The 21,324-nt window shown below is 55.1% G+C and overlaps 1 protein-coding gene across 2 annotated transcripts; it reads left to right on the plus strand.

Moving 5' to 3' along the window:
* Window positions 1–4,679: 4,679 nt before the first annotated feature.
* LOC142043768 (glutamine synthetase) lies at window positions 4,680–12,294 on the plus strand. 2 transcript variants are annotated; one of them, XM_075055325.1, is made up of 7 exons: window positions 4,680–4,736; window positions 4,943–5,118; window positions 5,687–5,848; window positions 7,609–7,755; window positions 8,642–8,769; window positions 9,886–10,085; window positions 10,372–12,294. In XM_075055325.1, the coding sequence occupies exons 2-7, from the start codon at window positions 4,953–4,955 to the stop codon at window positions 10,691–10,693; spliced, it is 1,125 nt and encodes a 374-aa protein (XP_074911426.1). In that variant the 5' UTR covers window positions 4,680–4,736; window positions 4,943–4,952; the 3' UTR covers window positions 10,694–12,294. The 2 variants fall into 2 exon arrangements, with proteins under 2 accessions (XP_074911426.1, XP_074911424.1); XM_075055323.1 differs by lacking the exon at window positions 4,680–4,736 and having other exon boundaries at window positions 4,926–5,118.
* Window positions 12,295–21,324: the final 9,030 nt, after the last annotated feature.

The raw sequence follows: 21,324 nt of genomic DNA on the forward strand, positions 1-21,324 counted from the left end.
CGGGAGGATTCCAGCTTTACAGGAGGTGTGCGGGTTGGTGCTGGGCACTTTGGTGGCCATTGAAGCACTGTTTGAGTTGGGACTCTGGATTCCCCAGGCATGTTCTGGTATGACAGACATAAAGAATTATGTGTATGCATATATATCTATATGTGTGTGTGTATGTACAGGAAAAGGTATAGCAGTACTGCTTGAATGAAGAGAAAGTGGTTTGGGTGCGAACATCTAGATGTAAGATTTGCTGTTGTTTAAATGTGTTTTAACTGTAAAGGGAAACTGTCAGTTCAGCTGTTTTGTAGGAAAAGTGTAAAAGTGAGTGTGTATTGGGGATAGGGAAGTGCCAGTGCAGCCCCCCCAAGCACGGTGCTGAGTGGTCTCTGCTAAACCCTTCAGCACTGCTCTGACCCACCTTCGTCACCTCCTGCCGCATCCCAGCAGCCCGCAGCATCCCCAGCCAGTTACTGCGGACCTACTGGGCCGCACTCACCCACACACCAGCCTTTCTTCACTGTGTCCCCCTCGCATTTCCTTGGCTAGAGAAAACTGCCTCTTCCACAGCAGTGCACGCAGGAAAATTCCCACCCGCTCTCCCCCCAGCCCCTCTAATCCCTTTATGGTGTTTGTGCTGGGCTCCCCCGCGCCAACCCTGCTCTTTGCCTTGCCTCTAATCTCCCCATCAAACTGTTTGGGCAGGAGACAAACCACGCAGGTTATTCAGATCCAAACCCAGGGAGAGGAAACACTCTTGCCTGAGGGTCTACGGTCCAGGGCTCCGGGAGATGCTTTTGGGGTTTAACAACCAGGGTGAAACCCCCTCGGTTCTAAGCAGTGTCCTGAATCCTGGAGGATAATTTAGAGTAAAAACCAAACTCTCCATCCCAATATCTCTGCTTTTTGCTGTGCCCAGGGATGATCCTTCCCAGGCAGGAGTGGGGAGGGATCTGACAGCCAAGGCTGCAGGGTCCCCAGCCCAAATCCCCTGCCCTGCTGTAGCACCAGCTTGTAGCTGGGGTGAAGGTGTTAGAAGTCACCCCAGGAGGTAAGTTAGTCCCTGTTTAATCCCTTCTTGGTAAAGCCTGTTGTGTTACTGAAGTTTTTCAATGTGGAAAATTTGCTAAGGCTTTTATTATTACTATTAAAGCAAAGGCTTTAATAATATCTTTGGTGTATTTTGGCAAGGCTGGAAAATGCTTGGGCTGATAAAAGTCTCAAAGTCAGAGAGATAAAAATGGAAAGTATTTAGGCCTTGGCCAGGTCTCCCCAGGAGAGCGCTCTGGGTATCGCTGGCTGCAGGTTGATGGCTGTCGCCCAAAAAAAAGGTGCTGGGAAAGGGAACAGCCCTGCCGCATCCTGCAACATTGCTCGCAGCTGCTGGGTGATCCCTGTGGGTACCGGGATGGCATCTCAACCGCTGCGGCGGAGGTGATGGTTGGTCTGTGCTGTAGCAATAAAGCAGAATCAGCTTCTCTTCCTGACGTCCTTTATCTCGAGAAACCCCTCTGAGCTGTGCTGCAGCTCGAAACGGTCTTCAGTAAAGTCCTCCAGAGATTTAATCTGTGACCTTTTACTTCTGCAAGGACAGCCCTGCTCCCTTCCTGCCTTCAGCTCCTTCAGCCGCCTGACCTTGGGCCGGTCACTGATTCCCCGAGTCGGGTGCCTCGTGGTGGTTAATATTTACTGTACCTGGTGTGGAGGGGAGCAGGCAGGAACCTGCTGATTGCAAAGAGCTTGCTTGGGGGATAAAATATTACTGAAGAGGCTCGAGGATCCAGGTGTGAATTGTGTTTGGTGTTATTAACGTAACATAGAGTTGATGCTATAGAAATGGCTGGAATTAGACTGTGGTGAGGTAAAACTTGATCCCAAGAAAAATGGAATTAAGCAGGTGCCGAACACTGCATGGCAGAAATACTTTCTCCTGCTTACTAAGATCCCTTTTGACATGAAATAATTCAGTACCAACCATATATTTGGTAAGCTGCCTCAGTTGCGGTGTTTGGGCATGGATGGGACCCTGGCCGTGTGCCCACAGGTTGGCGTTGTCCCTGCTGCCCCCAAACAGCTGTAAACACATGGTGTTTGCCCTCCTGGGGCCGGGTGGGCTTTGACCGGGTAAGGGATTATCGGTGTTTATTCTGTCTCCCTGTTTGGGTATTTTGGTGCTCAGTTCCAGCCATTCAAAGAGGAGCTCTGCTCCCCAAACCAGATTACTAGTAAGCATTAACACAGACTGAATTTTGTTTCGTTTCTTCACGGTTTTGAGCCCACTCGTGCTTTGGGGTGTTTCTGCACAGCTGGGCACATCCAGGAGGGAAACTGGGGCTTTCATTGGGAATAAATGAGGCTCTCCCATACCCAGCTGACTCAGGGAGGTGCAGGGTCTTGGCTGAACCCTGGCATCTCACGAGCACACTGTTGCTGGTCCTGCTGTCTCCTGTGAAGGATGCAACACATCAGGCTCTGGAGAGATGGCTCACCTCTCCCTCGGTTGGGTTTGTGATGCTTCCCAAGGGATGCAGGTCCACCTCCGTCCTCCCTGCTTTTTGTGAAAACTCAGCATCAGCCCCTGCTTCGCCAGCCCAGAGGCCAGTCCTGTGGACTCCGGGTCCCCAAGCAGGACAGAGATGGGTGCACGGGGCCAAGGGAGCCTGCAGAGCCACCGACACCTCCATCGCTCTCACTGGCTTGGCCGTGTGTTGCAACGCCTCCGGGAAATGCCGCCGCTGGGTTGCACACCCAGGGGCACATTTCCTCCTGTGCTGCTGCCCCACTTGGGACAATTTCCAAACAGGAATGAGGAAATGCTAAGCTTTACAACCACATTCATAGATGTGTCCCTAACATACCCCGGAGAGGGAGGTGGCTGCTTTCGGGCTGCACCCAAGTTTCAGCTACAAGAGACCCTGCACGTCACCCGGGCAGCATCAGGACACGGGTAACACAGAGGAGACCCATGCGGCTCTGCCACTGCTGCTCCGGGGAACCTCAGGCACATCCCTGTGTGCCAACCTCCTTCACACGGGCAGCGCCCACAGGCAGTGGGACGGGTGACGTCTGGCCTGCCCGCAGCCGACTGCCACTGATGTCACCACCCGGGGACCAAAATGACTAATTAAGTTTTGCTTCTCTCTGCCAATCTCATTTCCTGGTTCTTGTGCAATTGCAGATGCTTTCAGGTTTCTTCCTGGTTGTTTACCCGCCTGCAGGACCAAAACACCTTCAGAAGAAAAACAGAGCTGGGGGTTTGGGATCAGTGCCTGGAGAGGAGGTGTGATGGGGGGGGGGGGGGGCAGTTTGTAGGTCTGTGCCTGGCAAGGAGGTGTCCTTGGGGGGGGCATCAACCGTGAAGGGTTTTTTTTTTAGCCACTCTGATGCAGATGTTTTACTGTTTTGCAGAAAAACATTCCTGGGGGTGAGTCAGGCAGCCACAAGCATGAGTCTGCCTTAAGGACTGGGGAATTAGCAAAACCCCAAACTGGTTTGGAGCCCAGTCATACTTTCAAGCCTTTTCTTCTCTTGTAACATTGAAAAACTGCTTAAAAACTGAGGCTGGAGAGTTGTGGTTGCTCACCTTGCTGGGTTTGCTGGGAGTTTATTTGAAATTCTACCCTCCTCCCAGAAAAAAATACCAGAGTATTTGAGATAACAGCTGGGAGGTGCCAGCGCGAGCTTTTGCTGCATCCGCGTTTGTGCCCGGTTGTGTGCTGGCACATTTTTGGATCTGTCTGCTCTACCAAACGTGAACCCTGTAATGTTGTACCTATGGAAAACAAAAAAGGCAGCAGCCTGTTTAATTAATATAATTGAGATTTGGGTTTGGCTCAATAGCTGAAAATTGCTGCTACATTGAAATAATCTACTCAAATTCATACCTGTTGGCTTAGGTTTTTTAGCTGACTGTAAATCAGATCAGAGCCACTGATGCATGTGGATAGTTTGGGGTTTTAAAGGTACTTAACTGTGCTCTGGTGCTTAAAAATGTAAAAAATTGTACTTTAGCTTGAGGGTTTATAGATGTGAGAGGCTAAAAAAGTGGGTGATTTCAGTGGTTTCCCAGTAGCTCGCCCTGCAGCCCTCAGTCTTTCGTTCCTTCAAAGCACCGACACCTGGGAGGCAAACGCAGCCGCAGCCGGGTGGGCAGGAGTCGTCCCGGGGGTGTCCAGGGCAGGATGGGCTGGGACAGGGGTGGTGGTAGGGCTGCCAGGGATCTGGTTGCCCCTGTCCCCAGGGCTCCAGCTGCTTGTGGCCCCAGGGCCAGCCAGGCACCCTGACCCCTTCCCAGGAATGGCCTCTCCGCAGGGCACGGTCCCAGCAAGGTTTTTGGGGTGCCCGGGGCAGGGGGGGCACGCCACACCGGCCTCCCGGGCTCTGGCAGGGCTGGGGGGCAAAGCACCCTCTCGCATGTAAGAGGGCAACCCTGCAAAAACAGAGTGCCAGGAGGGCGGGCGGTGGTAAATAACAGTTAGCAAATAACTTGTTATTTTTTAATAAAGCGGTATGTTAACAATGCGATACTTACTGGGTTTCATACGCACTATTTTAATAAGAAAGAAAAACCGTACGGAACTCTTGTAGCCGGTAACCCGCGGGGGGGCCGCAGCCCGTCGCGCTGCCGCAGCCGCCCCGGGGCGGAGCCGCCTCCGCGCCGCCCCCCCCCCCCCCCCCCCTCGCCGCGCGGAGCGGCCGCGGGCGCGTATAAAGCGCGGCGGGAGCGGCCGCGGGCAGCGCTGGGGCCGGTGAGCGGCGGGGCCGCGGGTTCGAGTCCCGCGGGGGGACACTCCGCTTCGCGGTGGGGAGGGGGGCAGCCGAGGTGGGGCCGCCTGCGCAGCGCCGAGCAGCCGGGCAGGAGGTTGGGGGTGGCTTATTTTTTGGGGGGGGGGGGGGGTGTGCTTTGAAAGTACGCGGGGGGAAATGGGCAGGGGGTGATGCCGCGCTCTCGCAGGGCCGTCGCCATGTCGGTGTCGCACAGCTCCAGGCTGAACAAGCTGGTGCGGGAGCAGTACATGAGGCTGCCCCAGGATGGGTTGGTGCAGGTCACCTACGTCTGGATCGACGGCAGCGGTGAGGGCGTGCGATGCAAGAGCAGGACCCTCGATAAGGAGCCCAAGAGCATCGAAGGTAACACCGCTGCTTATGCCTCTGGACGATGGGTGACATGGTGGAGGGCCCCGAGCACGGCCAGGGAAAATTTCTGGGGTGCTTTGGGTGGGGGGAGTTGGCACTTGGCTCTCCCTGGTTGCGTGGCACCGGTGATACCCGCTGCAGTTCTGTCGTTGGGTTATATCAAGCGGCAGGGTAAATATCCAGCCTGCATCACTGCGGTTTGCTTAATCTGTAATCTCTGTCATTAGCACTGGGGAGGACGAGATCCTCGCCCCTGTCCACTAGGCAAACAGGCATGGAGACCTGTTGGCATCCGGATGGGGTTTGGCAGATGGAGGTGAAGGGGCCAGGGCTGATCCTGCCTGTGCCCTGATGATGCTGGTGGGGGGTGAACACACTGATGCTCAGGGAGCACTGCTGGGCTCTGGGGATGTGCAAGAAAACCTTTGTGGCTGTCATCCCATGGCACTCGGTGCCCTCTGGGCACTCCATCCTGGGTCTGAGCCACCAGCACTTGGCACAATCCATGAGGGATACCTTTTCCCAATCCCACTTCCCCCTCTCTCCCCCTCCTGCCTTGCAGACGTCCCCGAGTGGAATTTCGATGGCTCCAGTACAGCGCAGGCAGAGGGCTCCAACAGTGACATGTTCCTGGTGCCCGTCAGCATGTTCAGGGACCCTTTTTGCCTGGACCCCAACAAGCTGGTGCTTTGCGAAGTGCTGAAGTACAACAGGAAACCTGCAGGTGAGCCCCTCCAGTGTGCACCCCCCAGCTCCTGAGGGTCACCCCCTTATTATTTAGGGTGCCGTCTCTCCGAGGGGCTGCTCGCTCTGAACCGCTGGCACTGGGGAGTGGCTTGGCCCCGAGCACTTGGCCCGAGGCTCCAAAATTCAAGCACTGGTGGTGGCGGTTGTTTGCAGGAACCTGTTCTAGCAGCACGGGGTGAGGAGAAAAGCAGTGAGACGTGGAGCTCGCGGCGCTCACCGACTCGAGCACGCCAAAGGCGTCACCTGGTTTTTGAGCCCGAGCACACCCAGCCCCCAGGGCTGCGGGGTTACTACAGGGGAGCCGGAGCTGGAAGCGGCAGGGGGGATTTAATGTGCCGGGTTTGTGGCCACTCTCCTCCTTGATGGGCAGCTGCAGAAAAAGAGGGAGAAGGTGCTGGGGCGGCACGGGCTGGCTCAGGGTGACCTTTTGCATGTGGCCCCAGAGCACACCAGCTCTTGGTCTTACACCAGAGGCAGAAGTCTGTAGTCCCAGTGTCTGTCCTGTCTGTCTGATAAAGCCCCAGATGGAGGAGGGGGAGCTGGTTTGCAGGGACACGCCGAGGGGCTCCCAGAGGGGTTATTTGCCAGCAAATAACCAGTTATTTGCCGGAAAAGCAGGGTCATGTCCCCGCTGGGTGCGGAGGAGGGAGACAGCATCTGTGGAGTGATGCACACATCTGCCTGGGAGAGGAGAGGCTGTGGGCAGCGATGGTGAAAGATGGGGCTGGTTCCTCTTCAAACATCGTCATGCCTTTCAGCCACAGGGGAAGCGTCTTGATTGAGATTATTGCCCAGCAGCTCCTCCGCCAGAGCAATCTGTAATGAGAGCTCCTGGCCCTGGAGCTCCTGGGACTGGAGCCAGGGCAGGGAGCTCAGCCCAGAGCCCCACAGATGAGAGGGGTACAGCCTCCAGCTCTTCCCAGGGTGGGTCTCCGTGGACGTTAAGGGCTGTGTGGGTTCTGGGAGGGAGGAATTTCCTTCCCCTTTCTCCCATCAGTGCAAGGGAGATGTCACCGTTCCTCTCCAGCCTCATGCTCTGGGCGTATGTCATAGCTGCTCTGGGGTCTTCTATTGCAATTTAAAGGCAGAATTTGCAGCCTGGAGGCTGCCTGTCCCTGTGACAACAGTTTTTCAGCTTCTTTCCCCCTGCTGTTTGGGTCCAACCTCTCACTCCCCTTGCCTGGCACATTGTCCCGTGTCAGAATGATTCTCTGATATCTCTATCTTCCTGGCAAAGCCCCAGTTACCCTGAGTGAAGGGCCAAGGCAGGGCCAGCCAGCCTGGATGCTAACCAAAAGTACAGAGCTGGAGAAAGAAGGATAATTAAGCTGAGGCTGGTAGAAGGAGGATGGGGGTGAAGCAGTGACGGGAGATGCATCGTCCCTGTTCCCAGATCTGCGGGATGCCTGTAGGACAGGGCTGGGGTATGGCTTCTGGTCTCTTGGTGTGTAAAAGGAGGAGGAGGATGTTCATGGACCATCAGTGGTGATTTGGGAAGTAGGCTAATTAAACCCTCTTGGCCTGTGGCCTGATGCTGTGGCAAGGGAGTAGCTCTGCGAGGGGGAAACCAGTGAGCAGGGAGCATTGCAGGAAGGGGGGATTCGCTCACTGGTTTCCTTAAGGCTTCAGTGGGAAGCGCTTGGCAGTGGTGGAGCCTCAATCCCTGAGTGGGATGGAGCAGAGTGTGGTGGGCACCTGCCCATAGCATGGGTCTAACCCGGACCTCTCTGCTCCCAGAGACCAACCTGAGACACACGTGCAAGAAGGTCATGGACTTGGTTAAGGACAGCCACCCCTGGTTCGGGATGGAGCAGGAGTACACGCTGCTGGGCATCAACGGCCACCCCTATGGCTGGCCCGACAATGGCTTCCCTGGCCCACAGGGTAAGTGCTCCCTCCCTTCCCCAACCCAAATGCTCCCTTCGGCTCCCACCCTGCTGCTTGGGGGTGCTGCCCAGCGGCAGGCATCCCGTCCCCAACCTCAGGTGCAGTTTTCCCATCACGGCTGACACCTGGCAGGAGCCAGGATGAGGTTAGGAGCTGTTTGCCGAAAGCGTCAGGTGCCCCACGGCTCATGTGAGCCGGCTGGCAGTGCTGCTCCTGCCGGACCCTGGTTGCACAAACAGCTCAGCTGCACAACTTGTTTGGCAAGGGCTAGAAAAACCTCCTCCCCGTAGCTGTTCCGGAAAGGGCCAGGACATCGTGCCCTCCTGCAGTGGCAAGCGAGCGCCAGTGCCTCAGCTGCCTCCTGGGAGAGTGCCAGGGGTTTCCCAACCTGACTTAATCAGCCTTTTGTGGGGACAGGCCACTTTCAACATCTCCCTTCCCCCAGGCGGGTGGAAGATCTTCGTCTGATCTGCTTGAATGAGGAAGAACCTTACAAAACTGCGTCGAGTTGAATTTTCTAGCCACGAACAATGTCAGCTGTTGTCAGAACAATCTCGGACGCTTGATGTGCTCTGAGGGTCAGTGAGGTGCCGCAGGGGAGACCAAGCCAAGCTTTCCTTATCTCCTGGCCACCTCCCAGTTGATGCATTACAAGTCTTGTTTAACTGCCTAGATAAGACTGAGGTTGGACAGATGAATTGCTCACGCTGCTGGTCCTGGAGTAGGGGTCGGTGGCTCAATGAACCATGGAGGGCAACACCATTTAATTCCCATAAATCCTCTGCAGATGATGGCTGGTACCTGGGAGTGGTGGGACTATGCTGCAGTGCTGCTCTTGCTCCCAAAAGCTTTACTTGGGTGGTGACTGCTTTTTCCTTTCCAGGCCCCTATTACTGCGGGGTTGGAGCAGATAAGGTGTACGGACGTGATATCGTGGAGTCCCACTACAAGGCATGTCTCTACGCAGGGGTGAAAATCTGTGGCACCAATGCAGAGGTGATGCCCTCCCAGGTACGTGTGGATGGCCCTGTGCAGCCCCTGTTTCCAGTGATGTTACCATGAGGCTGGAATAACCCAGCAATTCCCAGCTCCTCTGGGATGCCAAATCCAGTGACTCCCCACATCGGTTTTGTCCAGATGGGAGCAGCTGCACTGCTAGGATGAATATGTACACGTTTGATTTTCTCCTAACTCACCCTGGTGTACAAATCCCTGCTTTTTGGGGCAGGCAAGCGAAATCAGCCTGAGCTCTGGCAGCCCATGTGGAGCTGGGTGCTCCCCTGTGCTTTCCTTCCCCCATGAAGCAGGGATGTGGGGGACAGTTTGAGCTGGGATGGGCTGTGGGAGCAGCATGTGGAGCAACGGGTGTCTGGGTCCTGCTCCTCTACCCCGGGAGCCGGGAAGCTCGGGTGGGACATGGCCTTGGGGAGCGGCTGGGGGGGATTTGGGTTTATTTAGGAGTTAGCCAGAGGGAGTCCCTGATTACATTAGGCAGGTGGCCAGACTGACCGACGGCGATTTGGCCCTGCAGCCTGTGAATAGCTGACTCTCCTGCTGCTGATGTGGCGGTGATAAGCAGGGGGCTTATCTGCAGTGTAGCTGAGGCAGGACTTTTAACGATCCTGCTGTTTGCCCTGTCTTTTCAGGGTCCTTCTTGGCTGCTTTCTGCATCCTGGGCTCTGTCTCAGCCAGGCCATGCCAGCAGCCGTAAATGCATCACCCTCTGCTTAGTCACTGTGGGTGGCGCAACCCCGGCTCCAGCTGGGGAGGGAGCAGCCCTGGGAAGGACTAACAGGCTCCTTGTTACTCCCCGGCCTTGTTTGCAGTGTGGGTTGGGGGATCCTGCATGCCAGCAGCACCAGCACCAGCCTCGAAGGCTGCTTATTTACCTCCATTTTGATTAAACCCCCTCTATTTAGTCATGAGCAGTTTATTCCCAATTTTTTGCATGCCAAAGCAGTCCAGTTGCTTAACTCGATGCTCCCCATCCCTGTTGCTGATTCCCAAGGGGTAAAGCTCAGCCATACCCCAGGCTGGCAGCCCTCACTTGAGGGGTGGCAGGGATGAGATGGCCAGGGGCGCACGAACCTGCCCGTCCTCACTGGCACATCTGCTTGCCCCTTCCAGTGGGAATTCCAGGTGGGCCCGTGTGAAGGCATTGAGATGGGGGATCACCTCTGGATGGCTCGGTTCATCCTCCACCGCGTCTGTGAGGACTTTGGGGTTGTGGCTACTCTGGACCCCAAACCAATGACAGGCAACTGGAACGGCGCTGGGTGTCACACTAACTACAGCACCGAAGAGATGCGGAGAGAAGGGGGTCTCAAGTGAGTCCGGGGGGGGTTCCCTGGGAGGTACCTGGGAGGTTTGGGGAGTCCTTGGCCATGTGGCAGCTCCCCATAGTGCGTGTGTCTCTCTACCTGGGTGGCTGCACCGGGCAGGGCTGGGGCTGTCCCAGCTCATTTTATTTTGAAAGCAGCTGGTCATATGAGAGTGTCCCCATGGCTGTCCTCAACCCTGCACAGAAGGGAGGGGGTGACAGCCTTCCTGGCCATGGGAACACCACCCAAATGGACTGACTGACAAACCCAACGCCATCCTCCTCTCCCACAGACACATTGAAGCTGCCATTGAGAAGCTGAGCAAGCGGCATGACTACCACATCTGTGTCTATGACCCGCGGGGTGGCAGGGACAACTCCCGGCGTCTCACCGGCCACCATGAGACATCCAACATCTTCGAGTTCTCTGCCGGCGTGGCCAACCGAGGTGCCAGCATCCGCATTCCACGGCAGGTCGGCCAAGATGGCTACGGCTACTTCGAGGATCGGCGGCCAGCGGCCAACTGCGACCCCTACGCGGTCACTGAGGCCATCATGAGGACGACGGTGCTCAATGAGACCGGGGTAGAGACCAAGGACTATGCTGACCACTGAGGCCGTGGGGTGGGTGGAGGTTTTTGTTTCTACACTAGCTTCTCACGTGGGATTTGTGCCTGTGCGGTGTCCTCGGCTGCAAGCTCAGACTCTTTAGGAACCTCGCTTCTGGTTTTGTGAAACGTCGCCTTAGAAATATATATATATATATATATTTTATAGTAAGAGGGAGGGGCCCAACTTATTTTCTCAACCACTTTTTTTCTGGTTCCTGGTTTTAGGTCGTACATGGAGAGTTTTTTTAAAACTTGGATTGAATTTTTTTCCCCGATGGACTTTACACTGTGATGTACATAGATCCTTACGTGGAAGCTGCAGCTGCTGCTGTTTGCACCTGGGGAGGGCGGGTGCTTTTTTCCATATCTCTGTTGCAAGGAAATGATAATAAATAATTTTCCTGGCTGCATGGCAGCTAGGTTATGCTGCGGTGGATGCATTTTTCTGTAGCTCCTAGAGCTCCCTGGAGGATTTAATTTGGGTCTTGCTGATGGGTTGCAGCTGTTGAGCAGCCTGCACTGGCCCTGGGTAGGGGCTGGAGGAGCGGCAATGCTGGAGGATCCTTGGGGCAGGTGCCTGGAGCTGCCTTGCCCCATTTGCTGGCGGCCGAAAGGCCATCTCCTTCCATCGTGATCCCCCGAAAGGCAAACAGAGCGGTGCAGGCTAAGCAAACAGCATCCGGGGCAGCAGCTGGCGGGCGTTTACACAGGGTGTGAGCTGCTGAGTCAGCAAAGCTGGCCCGGCGCTGGGCACAGCGAGCAGCAGCCCTCCCCTCCAGGGCCACCTTTGGGTGAGGGAGGGGAGCCTGGGGACATCCCCCTGCTGCACCCCTGGGTGATGCCTTGCTGAACCACAGGGACATGGTGCAGCTCCTTGGGTTGGAATCTCTTTACAAGACAGGGGGTCATAGATTCTATTCACAGAGTAAAACCCCCAGGTAGGGCATTTCCGTGTAGATGGGGTATCAATAGTATCTCCAACGGCCAGGCCCTTGAGGTCCCTCCATGCTGCAACTGTGGGGAGGAGTTGGATGCAAGCACATGGGACAGCTCTCTGGTTCCAGGGACACCTTGAACAGGCACGTCAGGTCCCTGGGACACACCTGCAGGATGCATCCCAGCTGCAGTCACCAATGACGGGGTTACCTGGAGGCAAGAGGAACCAGCAACATGAGCGAATAGGGGACATCATGTCCACTCCAGTGCAGTCATGGGGATTTTGAAACTGGTTTTACCTTTATCTTTGAATCCGATGCAGGTGACAAGCCACAAGGGAGGACCCTGAGTCCCTCCTGCAGGTCATGGTGCTGCCAGCAGAGCAGGGAGCGAGGGCAGTGGGAGGTGGGGAGGTGGCCGTGTCCCGGACCATGAGCAGCCAGGAGCCCTTGGTGTCTCTGAGCTGTTCAAGAATAAATGTAACCTGGTCCCCAGCCTAAGAAGGACAAATTTTCCTTCCAGAAATTGCTGTTTGGAATATTTAATGTTTTTCATCAAAACCACAATGCTGTCTTGTTTCCCTCTCATTTCTATGATGTCTTTAATGGGTAATTTGAGCACTGGGACAGTGACTGATGGACGCAGCCAGAAAATCAATAAAGAACTAAATCTGGAGCAGGAGGACTAATGTTTGTTTCCCTGACTGTACCAGTGGCTTTAAGTACTTCAACTTTCATCCTATTGTGCTGTACAGCCCCTGCTAAATTTGGGAATCGTGTGAATCTGCATTGCCAACATGCAAACATCTTCAGCCGGGCACAGCACCATCGTATATCCAAACACTTTGTACCTGTTCCCAGGTCTCACCCTGCAATTCCCCTCTGATAGAGGACCCTCCTCTTCAGGGGAGGACAGTGAAGCTCGAGGACTCACCCAAAGCCACAGCCGGGGCTTTTCCGTGAGCTGGGATCAGCCCTGGCCACCGTCCACTGGGGACGCTGCCTGCCGGTCCCCACGCGGCTGGAGCTGCTGCATGTTTGGACACTTTCATGCTATCCTTTGCCAAAATACAGATCTTCTTGCTTGTACTTTTTGAGGTCAAAACGGGCCAGAAACCATATGTCAGGGTTTTTTTTTTCCTAAAGCAGGAGTGATTCCTACCCATGGGGCCTGCAGCACAGGGGAAACGAGGACACCAGCAAATTCCCGCACGAGCCTTTCTTATCATTTTGGTGTGCCTGCTTCTGTCGGAGGTGGGTTGTTGGGTTCAGCCAGCAGAGCAGGCGCTGGAGGACAGCATCCCTGTCCCCATCCAAGGGCTGGACAGTGCCAGGAGGAGATGCCCCCAGCATCACCCGGTGCTCCGCGCCAGACCAGGATGCGAGGAAGCAGTGCAGGGACCCCCGGCGGAATCCACCGCAGAACCGGGCTGCCGGGGGTGCGGGCTCCTGCAATTTGGGTAATCATTAGCCAGGGCTTTCCCGACGGAGCACCCCAAGGAGACTTGAGCTGGGGGGGGGGTGACCGCCCGCAGCCCCTCGCTGGGGCTCTCGCCCGGGGCCGGGCCGCATCCTGCGCAGCCTGCGGGGCTGGCAGATCCTGGGGCTGGGGAGCAGGAGGGTTAGTTGGGGTCTGGAGGCTCTTCTTGGGGGTTTGCTGCCCTCCGCAGGCGCAGACACAAATAACACGGAGCAGCGCTCGCCGCCAGCCCGGCAGCGGCGGGGGGGGCTCGGGCCGGGCCGGCTCTGCAGCTCCGGCTTTGCCCCGCTTCCCCCGGGGGTTTTGCTGGGAGAGTGGGGAGGAGAGGGTTGGCAAAAGCTTGGTTTCTAAAAGAGCGTTGGGAGGGCCGTGCCGGGAAGCTCTTCAACGCAACCTCCTTTTTTTTAGGCTCTGACCATGCCCACCTGCGCCCAGGAGCACCCTACGCCTGCCGGACAGATGCACCCGCCTTTACCAAATCTTGCATTTCCACACAAGCACTCACAGAGCGTGGCAAATACCCCTTTGGGCTCTTTCCCATATCCATCCCACCCCTCGGCTGGAGGCACGGAGAGGGTGCTGCCAAGATGTGCGTTACCTCTCGGGACAGTTGTCCCCGGGGCTGTGATCCAGCAGGCGGACGAGTGGCTCTGGCAGTGGGCTCCAGTGGGCTGCCGAGCTGGGACACGTGAGGAGCAGGCGTTCGCTGTGGTCCCTTCCTTCGTCACCCATCACTGAGCACCCCGGGAAGGCGCTGCAGAGGGGGACACCCAGGGTGGGTGAGCACTGTGACCACCCTGTGATAGGGAGTGAGAGCGTGGGGGCTTGCACGTTTCTCTGTCTTCAGATCTCTTTTTGTCACTATAAATTCCATTACTTTGAATTCAGTCAAGGCCTTCAGGATTTTTTTTTTTCCAAGCTGGTTATAAAAAGGGCATTAGAATTACAATTCTGGTGCTAACAATAGCATTACTCAAAGCCGCTGGCCAGAAGTCGGGAGCTCTGGGTAGAATAAAGACCTAAACTAAAATGTCAATAATAACTTCCTTTTTCTTCTCCCTGTCTTCCAGCCTGCACAATCTGCTTGGGTGTCTCTATCTTAATGAGCATTAAAATGGTTTCAAATTAGATCTACAGAAAATAGATATTTTTTTTCCCCTCAGAAGCTTAGACTGGCCTTTAAAGGCCAGTGATCATATTTTGGTTTTGTGTAAGAGCATCTTTGATCTCAAAGGCTCTCAGCTCATAGAGCGATACAGCTTATTACCAGCAATTTGCTGCTGTTGAAATGCAGCCGCAACTGGAGAGGGACAAGCATCATGCAGTGGCACCCAGCGTGCCAGGAGAAGAGTTAGGGAGAGGTTTGGCCAGGGAGTGCTTCGTCCTGGACCCCCACTAGCCCTGCGCGGTTCCCCTGGACCGAGTCTCGCCCCCAGGGAGCCCGGCTGGCAGGTAGGTTGTCAGCCTCCACCAGGCTAGTGCTGGGTTTACAGCCAGCTGCTTTCAGCTCAGTTTGGTCCCTAAAAGTATGGGATGAAAGACCCCCACCTTAGCTGCAGGTGGGCTGTTCAGGGAGTCCCCAGGGGCACCGCCGGTGACAGCAGTGTCTTGCTAAGAGGGTGATGCAGCCGGTAACCTGGCAAGGCACAACGGGTTTTCTCATCTATGTGACCAACCCACATGGCATCACCGCTGCTAAAAAACGCTCTCCGAATCTGAGCGTGGGGCTCAGTCACAGGTGCTGAGCAGGAAAGGGGTCATGCTGGCTGCTGGAGACCTGCTGCTTGCTCACTGCTGGGAAGATACAGCAATTAAACTTTCCAGGAAAGCCTGTTACCATGGCAGGGTGCTGAGAGCAGACGGTCATTTACCTCGTCCACAAAACAAGGGGGATTTAGTGGGGCAGGGGGGGTTAGATAGGCCCAGCAGCTGCAATTACACCTCCCACCTGCTTTGTGTCTGGATGGTGCAAAGCGGAGCAATCGTAAGCGTTGTGATGCCCTGTGGCAGCACCCACAGTCTGGGGGGTTGTTTGTAGGGGCACTGGGGATGAATGACTTCGTGGTGAGTTGTTGGGGGGTAACTTGGAGCTTGCACCTGGGTGTAAGAGGAGCCAATGAATCTGCTCTCCTGCTCCTGGGAGAGAAGGCAGCAAAGGCTGTAACAGTGCAGAGCAGCTCAGCCCCACGTCCCCACCAGCCCCCCCCAGCTGCACCGCCCCTGCTTGTCTCAGCCACACTAGGACAGGCAGAGAGTCCCCAGTGCCCTGGTGAGGACGAGGCAGGGTCTGCCTTGGTGCTCCCTGCTGCAGCAGGGGCGGCTGCTTTGCATGGACAAGACTTTTTTGTAGAGCATTGCCGTGAAGCCCACAGCAGCAGTTTGATGGTTGGCTTGAGAAAGGTCTGCAAAGAAGCCAGCTTCCCCAGGTGTCCCTAGAATAGCCTCCACAAACAAGTCCTTAATGACCTGCAGCAGCTACCCCAGCACGCCTCCTGAGCACCCAGTCCTAGTAATGGGTGAACAAGGTCAGATAATCTATCAAAAGCACCCTACCAGCTGCAGGCTGGGGGCTGCATGGGGCACAGGAACTGCACAGGGTGTCAGGGCACTAACAGGCTTTAAATGGCCCCAACCAGCATCACCTGGAGCCCCAGCCCATGGGCCCGGGGCGGGGGAGGAGGGGGTGTGTGGTGTGTGTTTTGTGTGTGCATTTAAGCTCTGCCAGGGCCATCAATTGGTTTCCAGTGCTGGTTATTCAGATCTTAACCCATAGATTGATTTCCCAGCTTGATCTGTCTTATCACTGTAGGCCTGCCAGAAGATTGTCGGGCTGTGTTTCACCCTAATTACCCCCATTGAGCCTGATCCTGAACTGCAGGTTGATTTTTCTGGCTTGATTTTTAAACCTGCCTCATTGCAAGGAACTTTCCTGATGGTCTGGACTCCTTGTTGAACATTTCTACTGTCTCTGGATCTGCTGTGCCTGGGAGCAGAGGCACAGGGCTCTTGCTGGTGAGACTCTGCCCCGTAGCTGTGGTGTCTCTTCTGGCTTCCCGGACTTTTGGGAGCCCCTGGCCCTTGCTGTGCCCTGATGGGTGGGGTGGGGGGTTGTACAAAGGGCTAAAGGAGAAAATACAGTGTTGGGAGAGGGGGGCTGTGGGGGGCTATGGGTATAGGTGTCACAGGGCGGTGTCTGCTAGGATGGGGTAGGATGATCTCCTCTGGGATGCCCCTTGCAGTGCTTGCCAATGCTTCTTCAGTGCAAGGTCCTTGGAGCCTGGTGGTATCCACAACTGTGGTGCCTGGGGTAGAGGAGGGAGGTGATGCGTTAAGCTGTGCAGCAGTGGTTGAGCTGTGAAGCTGCAGCTGATTTCTCAGGCAGTGCTGGTGGGGGGATGTGGACTTCATTCTTGTGGGTGCAGGACCAGATTCCTCACTGGTATCTGTCTCTGTCGTGCTGCCTTTTGAAAGATCACTGTGCATCTGTTTGGTTAAGGGCTGCTAGGATGTGGCCTTGGCATTTGCCAGGCTTAAGAGAGAGGGACGATAGCCTTAAATTTCTTCTGGCTGCCCTTGAGGGGGGAGGACATGTGCTCTGCATTGCCACAGTGACAGTCCCTGCAGGGCTCTGTTGTGACACCAAGATGGCCAGGTTTCCAGCACAGGGTCAGATCCCCGTCATGATACCTTGGGCACAGGCACCTGTGTGAGGAGCTGGGAAACCAGAAACTTGGATGCCACAGAGTGTTCACACCAGAGAAATCCCCTGACTGCATGGGGACAGGCAGTGGCATACTAGGTCTGGGGAGTTTAATTTATTCTTCAATCCTTACTTCCTGCAGCCACTGAGAAGCAATGCTGGTGCTGGGATGCTATGAGCAGGAGCATACCTGCAGAGGACCATGACATGCAATTGCCATAATGTCTTTCTCATTTTCAAGCCCATTTCGTTTAAACTCTTTGCAGCTCCTGCAGGTGCTTGGGTTGCAGCAAGGAAGGCGAGAGGTGAAATTATAACAGCAGAGCTTGCTTAGAGAACAAGGGACAGGTTGAACTGTAGCTGTGCTGTAGTCAGGCAGGTGTCTGGTGGAGAGATGATTTAAACCCAAATGAAGCATTTTCTTCTGGTGCTGCTCTAGCCTGATAACTGTGATAACATAAATTGAATGCATTTGTTGGCCTTGATTCACATCACAGTAGGTGTTTTCAGTGGCTGAAACGTCAATGCAAGGCAGTTTTTAGGAGGACTCTGTAAAAATAGCTGTAGATAGGGCTGGGCTTGGAATATTTGCCCGTGGGAGGAGTGTGCAAAGGTGATGGGTGCTGTTGGGAAACAGAGCTGCTAGCGAAAGAACTGGTTTCATCCCAAACCATCTCAAGCTCACAGGATACAGGGAGGATGAGGAAATAGAACTGTGGTGGTGTAGTTCAGGGAAAGTAAGAGAAGTTTTGACAGATTTGGCAGCAGCTGATCTCTAAGGCAAACTCCAGCCCCAAGAAGAATGGTGAAATAAGATCAATCTGGGGAGATTTAGCTAGGATGACTGTCTTCTCCATGGAGTTTAATCCAGGACATGGACCCACACTGTGCCTGGGATGTTTCCACCTCACCCACATGTTCACAGAGAACTGAAGCACACTGTTAACAGTCATCCTGGCTGTATTAAATCAGGCATACCATGTCTTTTCCATCCTTGTCCTCAGACAAGTCTCATGGCTTTTTACACCAGCTTTTCATGTCCTTCTATCTCCCGAGCCTTTTGGGGCAGGGAAAGGCTATCAGGTCTCACACATAGCTTACTGCTGGTCTGCCCTGAGCTGCTTTTTTGTGCTTTCTGACTAGTTGTGCTGTTGTAACTCACTGATCTGCTCTTGGCTTTCAGTTTAATGGGTGAAACTCTTAGATCCCCGTGTGTGGCTCTCCAAGGCGTGTGCTCTGCCCTTCTGGCTGCACCCACTGGACGTTTCTCTGCCTCCTTCCTGCTGGGCTGCATCCTTGTACCTCCTCTGGGTGCTGGAGGCTCTTGCCACCGCCTCTGATGTGCTGCTTGCCTCAGCCCCTTTGAGAGCCTGTGCCAGGACAGGTCCCTGGGGTGGCACAGTGGCTTCAGCTCAGACTGTCACAGCAGGTAAACTGGGTGATTGTAGCTTGGCAGGTTTCCCCCACAAAGGGAGTGTGGGGGGAGTGGACACGGACATGCAGAAGCTCATCGTGCTCAGCTCCTACCAGCATGAGAGGTGTGAAGGCAGACATAGCAGTGAGGATGTACCAACAGCTTTTTGCCTTCACTTACCTCATGGTGGCAGGTGCTGCCTGCTTCCCCAGGGCAGTTTTGCACTCAGGTCCAGCCCTGGGCCACACCAAAATCGTGTATTTTTTTTTTCTGTCACTACCCTGCACCTCCTGTGTAGGTGGGCTGGGCAGTTATCCTCTGTGCAGAGAGCTGGGGATTGCTGGCAGGAGCAGTGTCCCAGGAGTTGCTCCTAGAACCTGTCACGAGCTGCTCTGCTTGTGTCCCCCTGGGGACAGTGGGTTTGATTTTGCCAGCTGGCCCAATGCAAGGGCCACAAAGCAACTGGCTGCACAAGCATCATCGTTGCCTTGTCACTTGGTGAAAATGAGTTGTAGACCCACCTTCAACTGCTTTACTTGCCCCCAGCTCAGCTGGCACTGTCAAGGGCTGGTAGGAGATGTCCAGCACAAGGTTCTGGCACGGGCAGAGCCTCCATCAGCTCGCCCCTGTGAGCAGCACTGTGCTGATGCGTGGCTGGGGCAGGCATTGCTCGTGTCCTGGCAGTGGAGGACTTTTTAATGATGCCTCCTGCTCTGGCCAAGGCAGGTTTGTCAGATGTGACTCACCTGCTGCGTGACAAGTCTGGCTGGTCTCAGAGCAGTGACCTTTGAGTCCTGCATATTAGCTCATGGGAACACAAATCAACAATGACTGAGGAAAAGGAAATATCTGAGAAGGGACAATCCCAGTACAGCCTTGCTGTGGGCAGGAGCTAAGGAACTGGGATAAGCAGGGTCAGGAACAGCAAGGTGCAGTGGTGAGGGACGCCCATGCCCCCCTGCTTTTCCACCCAGCATCCACCCATGATGCAGCCAGCCAGAAAACTCTTTTGGAAAGCATTACTTCACAAAGAAAAATGTTCAGCTGCTGACAGTGCCGGTGCCCTCAGGCAGAGCACTGCTCTAGCAGTAGCTTCAGCTGAGAGATTAACTCCTTCCCCTGCATGCCTGGGTCTGGGTGGCTTTCTGGTCCACCCCATGGGGTGTCCTTGGGGTCAGCACTGCTGGTGTGCTGTCCTGTCCCTTACCCAGGCCCTGGGTGATGAGGAAAGGGCTCTGCACATAGACTATCCTTATGCTATGGAGGTGTGGTTTTGTTCAGAAGGCGACCCTGAGCTGTGTCCCTGGGTGTTGAGCTGCTCACTCCACTGGAGCTGCTTGCGGCAGTAGGTTGGGGGTAGTGGTGGTGTCAGTGTCACACTGAGCCTTGGTCCTCCGGATGTGTCTGCCCCTGCACCAAGCCATGGTTTGGCTCAGACATCCCACTCCAGCATGTTCTAAGAGGGTTGCTCTTTGCGTTCCTGTGCAAGCAGCTGCCGGGACATGTTTCTCCATGCTGGGGATTCATATTTTTTGCTCTGGACACATGGAGTGACTGATGACAAGCAGGAAATTAAGTGTTTCTCAGCAGCAGTGGGAGATGTGTGCTGAGAGAGGGAGTGGGATTCTCCAGCAGCTGGCAAAGGCAGCCAGGTGTGGGAGAGGAACATGGGTGTTGCAGGGTGCCCTCCCCCAGGGCTCTCAAGCTGGGTTGCTGTCATGACCCTTGGTGCACAATCTCCTCTCGCCAGACACCTCCTCCTGGCTGTGTGGAGGGTTGGGGGGGTTCTTGGTGATTTTTGTCCCTGGCATCTAGGCCAGGGTCCATCCCACAGCTTTTTATCAGCTGGAAGGGGGACATCTGGGCTGGTTGAGCAAAATAATCCTACCAGGGGGCTGCTCAGCCACACAGAGATCTATCTGCTCCTCTAGTTGGAGGCTGTGGTGGTCTCAGATATCACCATTGCTGCCTTCTGTCCCTAGATATTTGTCAGTGCCTCTCTGCTGGAGGCTATTTCCACCACAGCCAACAATGTGGGAGTGCTCCTCAGCCATTTCTGGGGGGAATTCAGTGGATTTAGGTGAAAGTGCTGCAGGGGGTGTGAGCATGGACTTTGCATGGGAGTGGCTGATGAGATGTCACATCCCTGATGGTGAGTCTGTGGAGGGGCAGTGACCTCCACCAAGAGGGACAGTACCAAATGTCAGGAGTGTGGAAAGAGCTTTTGGTTGGGGCCATAGTGGGTTGCTCTCCCAGCCAGCTATGCTAGAGGAACCTGTTACAGGGGAAAAGGGAAGTGGAAGAACTGGGCAGTCAAGGGAAGGGAGACATGAAAGCCAGGTCAAATACAGGATCAGGTGGTGATCAGGTAGGGTTAGTGATCTCACTGCTGTTGGATCCTCTGCCTGCTTAGGACATCTCTTGGGATGGCAGACAGCCAGGTATGGGGCTGCCCTGCTCCGGCAGCACAGTGTTTCCCTGAAGGGATCCCCATGAGCCTTGCCCTCAGCCTGTTCATATGTGTTAAACAGTGACTGCTGCCTTTCCCTGTCATTGTGCAAACCCAAGCCCAAATACACGTAGTGTTGCAGTGAGGGAGAAATGCAAAATACTGCATGGTGCTGTGGGTATGACAGCCCAGCCCTTGGTTTCAGTTTGGCCTTTTTCTCAGGTGAGGTGAATCCTCCTGTTCCCAGAGCCTGTAGGCGAGCGCAAACAACCGCCATCCCCGCTCTGCCTGTGTGCGGATGCTGAACCCCGTGGGGAAGGGAGGACAGGCGTCCCACCATCCAATCCTCCTCCGCAGTCCCACACTGAGCAACAGAAGCTCTTCTAGCAAAGGAGGAGATCAGAAATTCAGGCAGTGCAATTAGAATTATAATAATAGTAATTAATGCCTTGCCTCTCTCTAAGGATTTTCTAGTGAGGCTTGCCAGGTGCTGGCTGGGCATTAACTAATTAAAGCAATAGCACCCATGTGAAGGGGATGGGTGCCAGCTGGGTCATGGGACCGCAGCGGCTCAGCGGGGGGCTCACTCTCCTTGCCCTCATCTTTCTCCCTGGCTTGGGGGGGATGGCTCTGAATCAGGCCTCTTCCCCCAGGGGA

This window comes from Buteo buteo, chromosome 23 (assembly GCF_964188355.1).
Source record: "Buteo buteo chromosome 23, bButBut1.hap1.1, whole genome shotgun sequence".
In the NCBI taxonomy this organism is placed as follows: domain Eukaryota; kingdom Metazoa; phylum Chordata; class Aves; order Accipitriformes; family Accipitridae; genus Buteo; species Buteo buteo.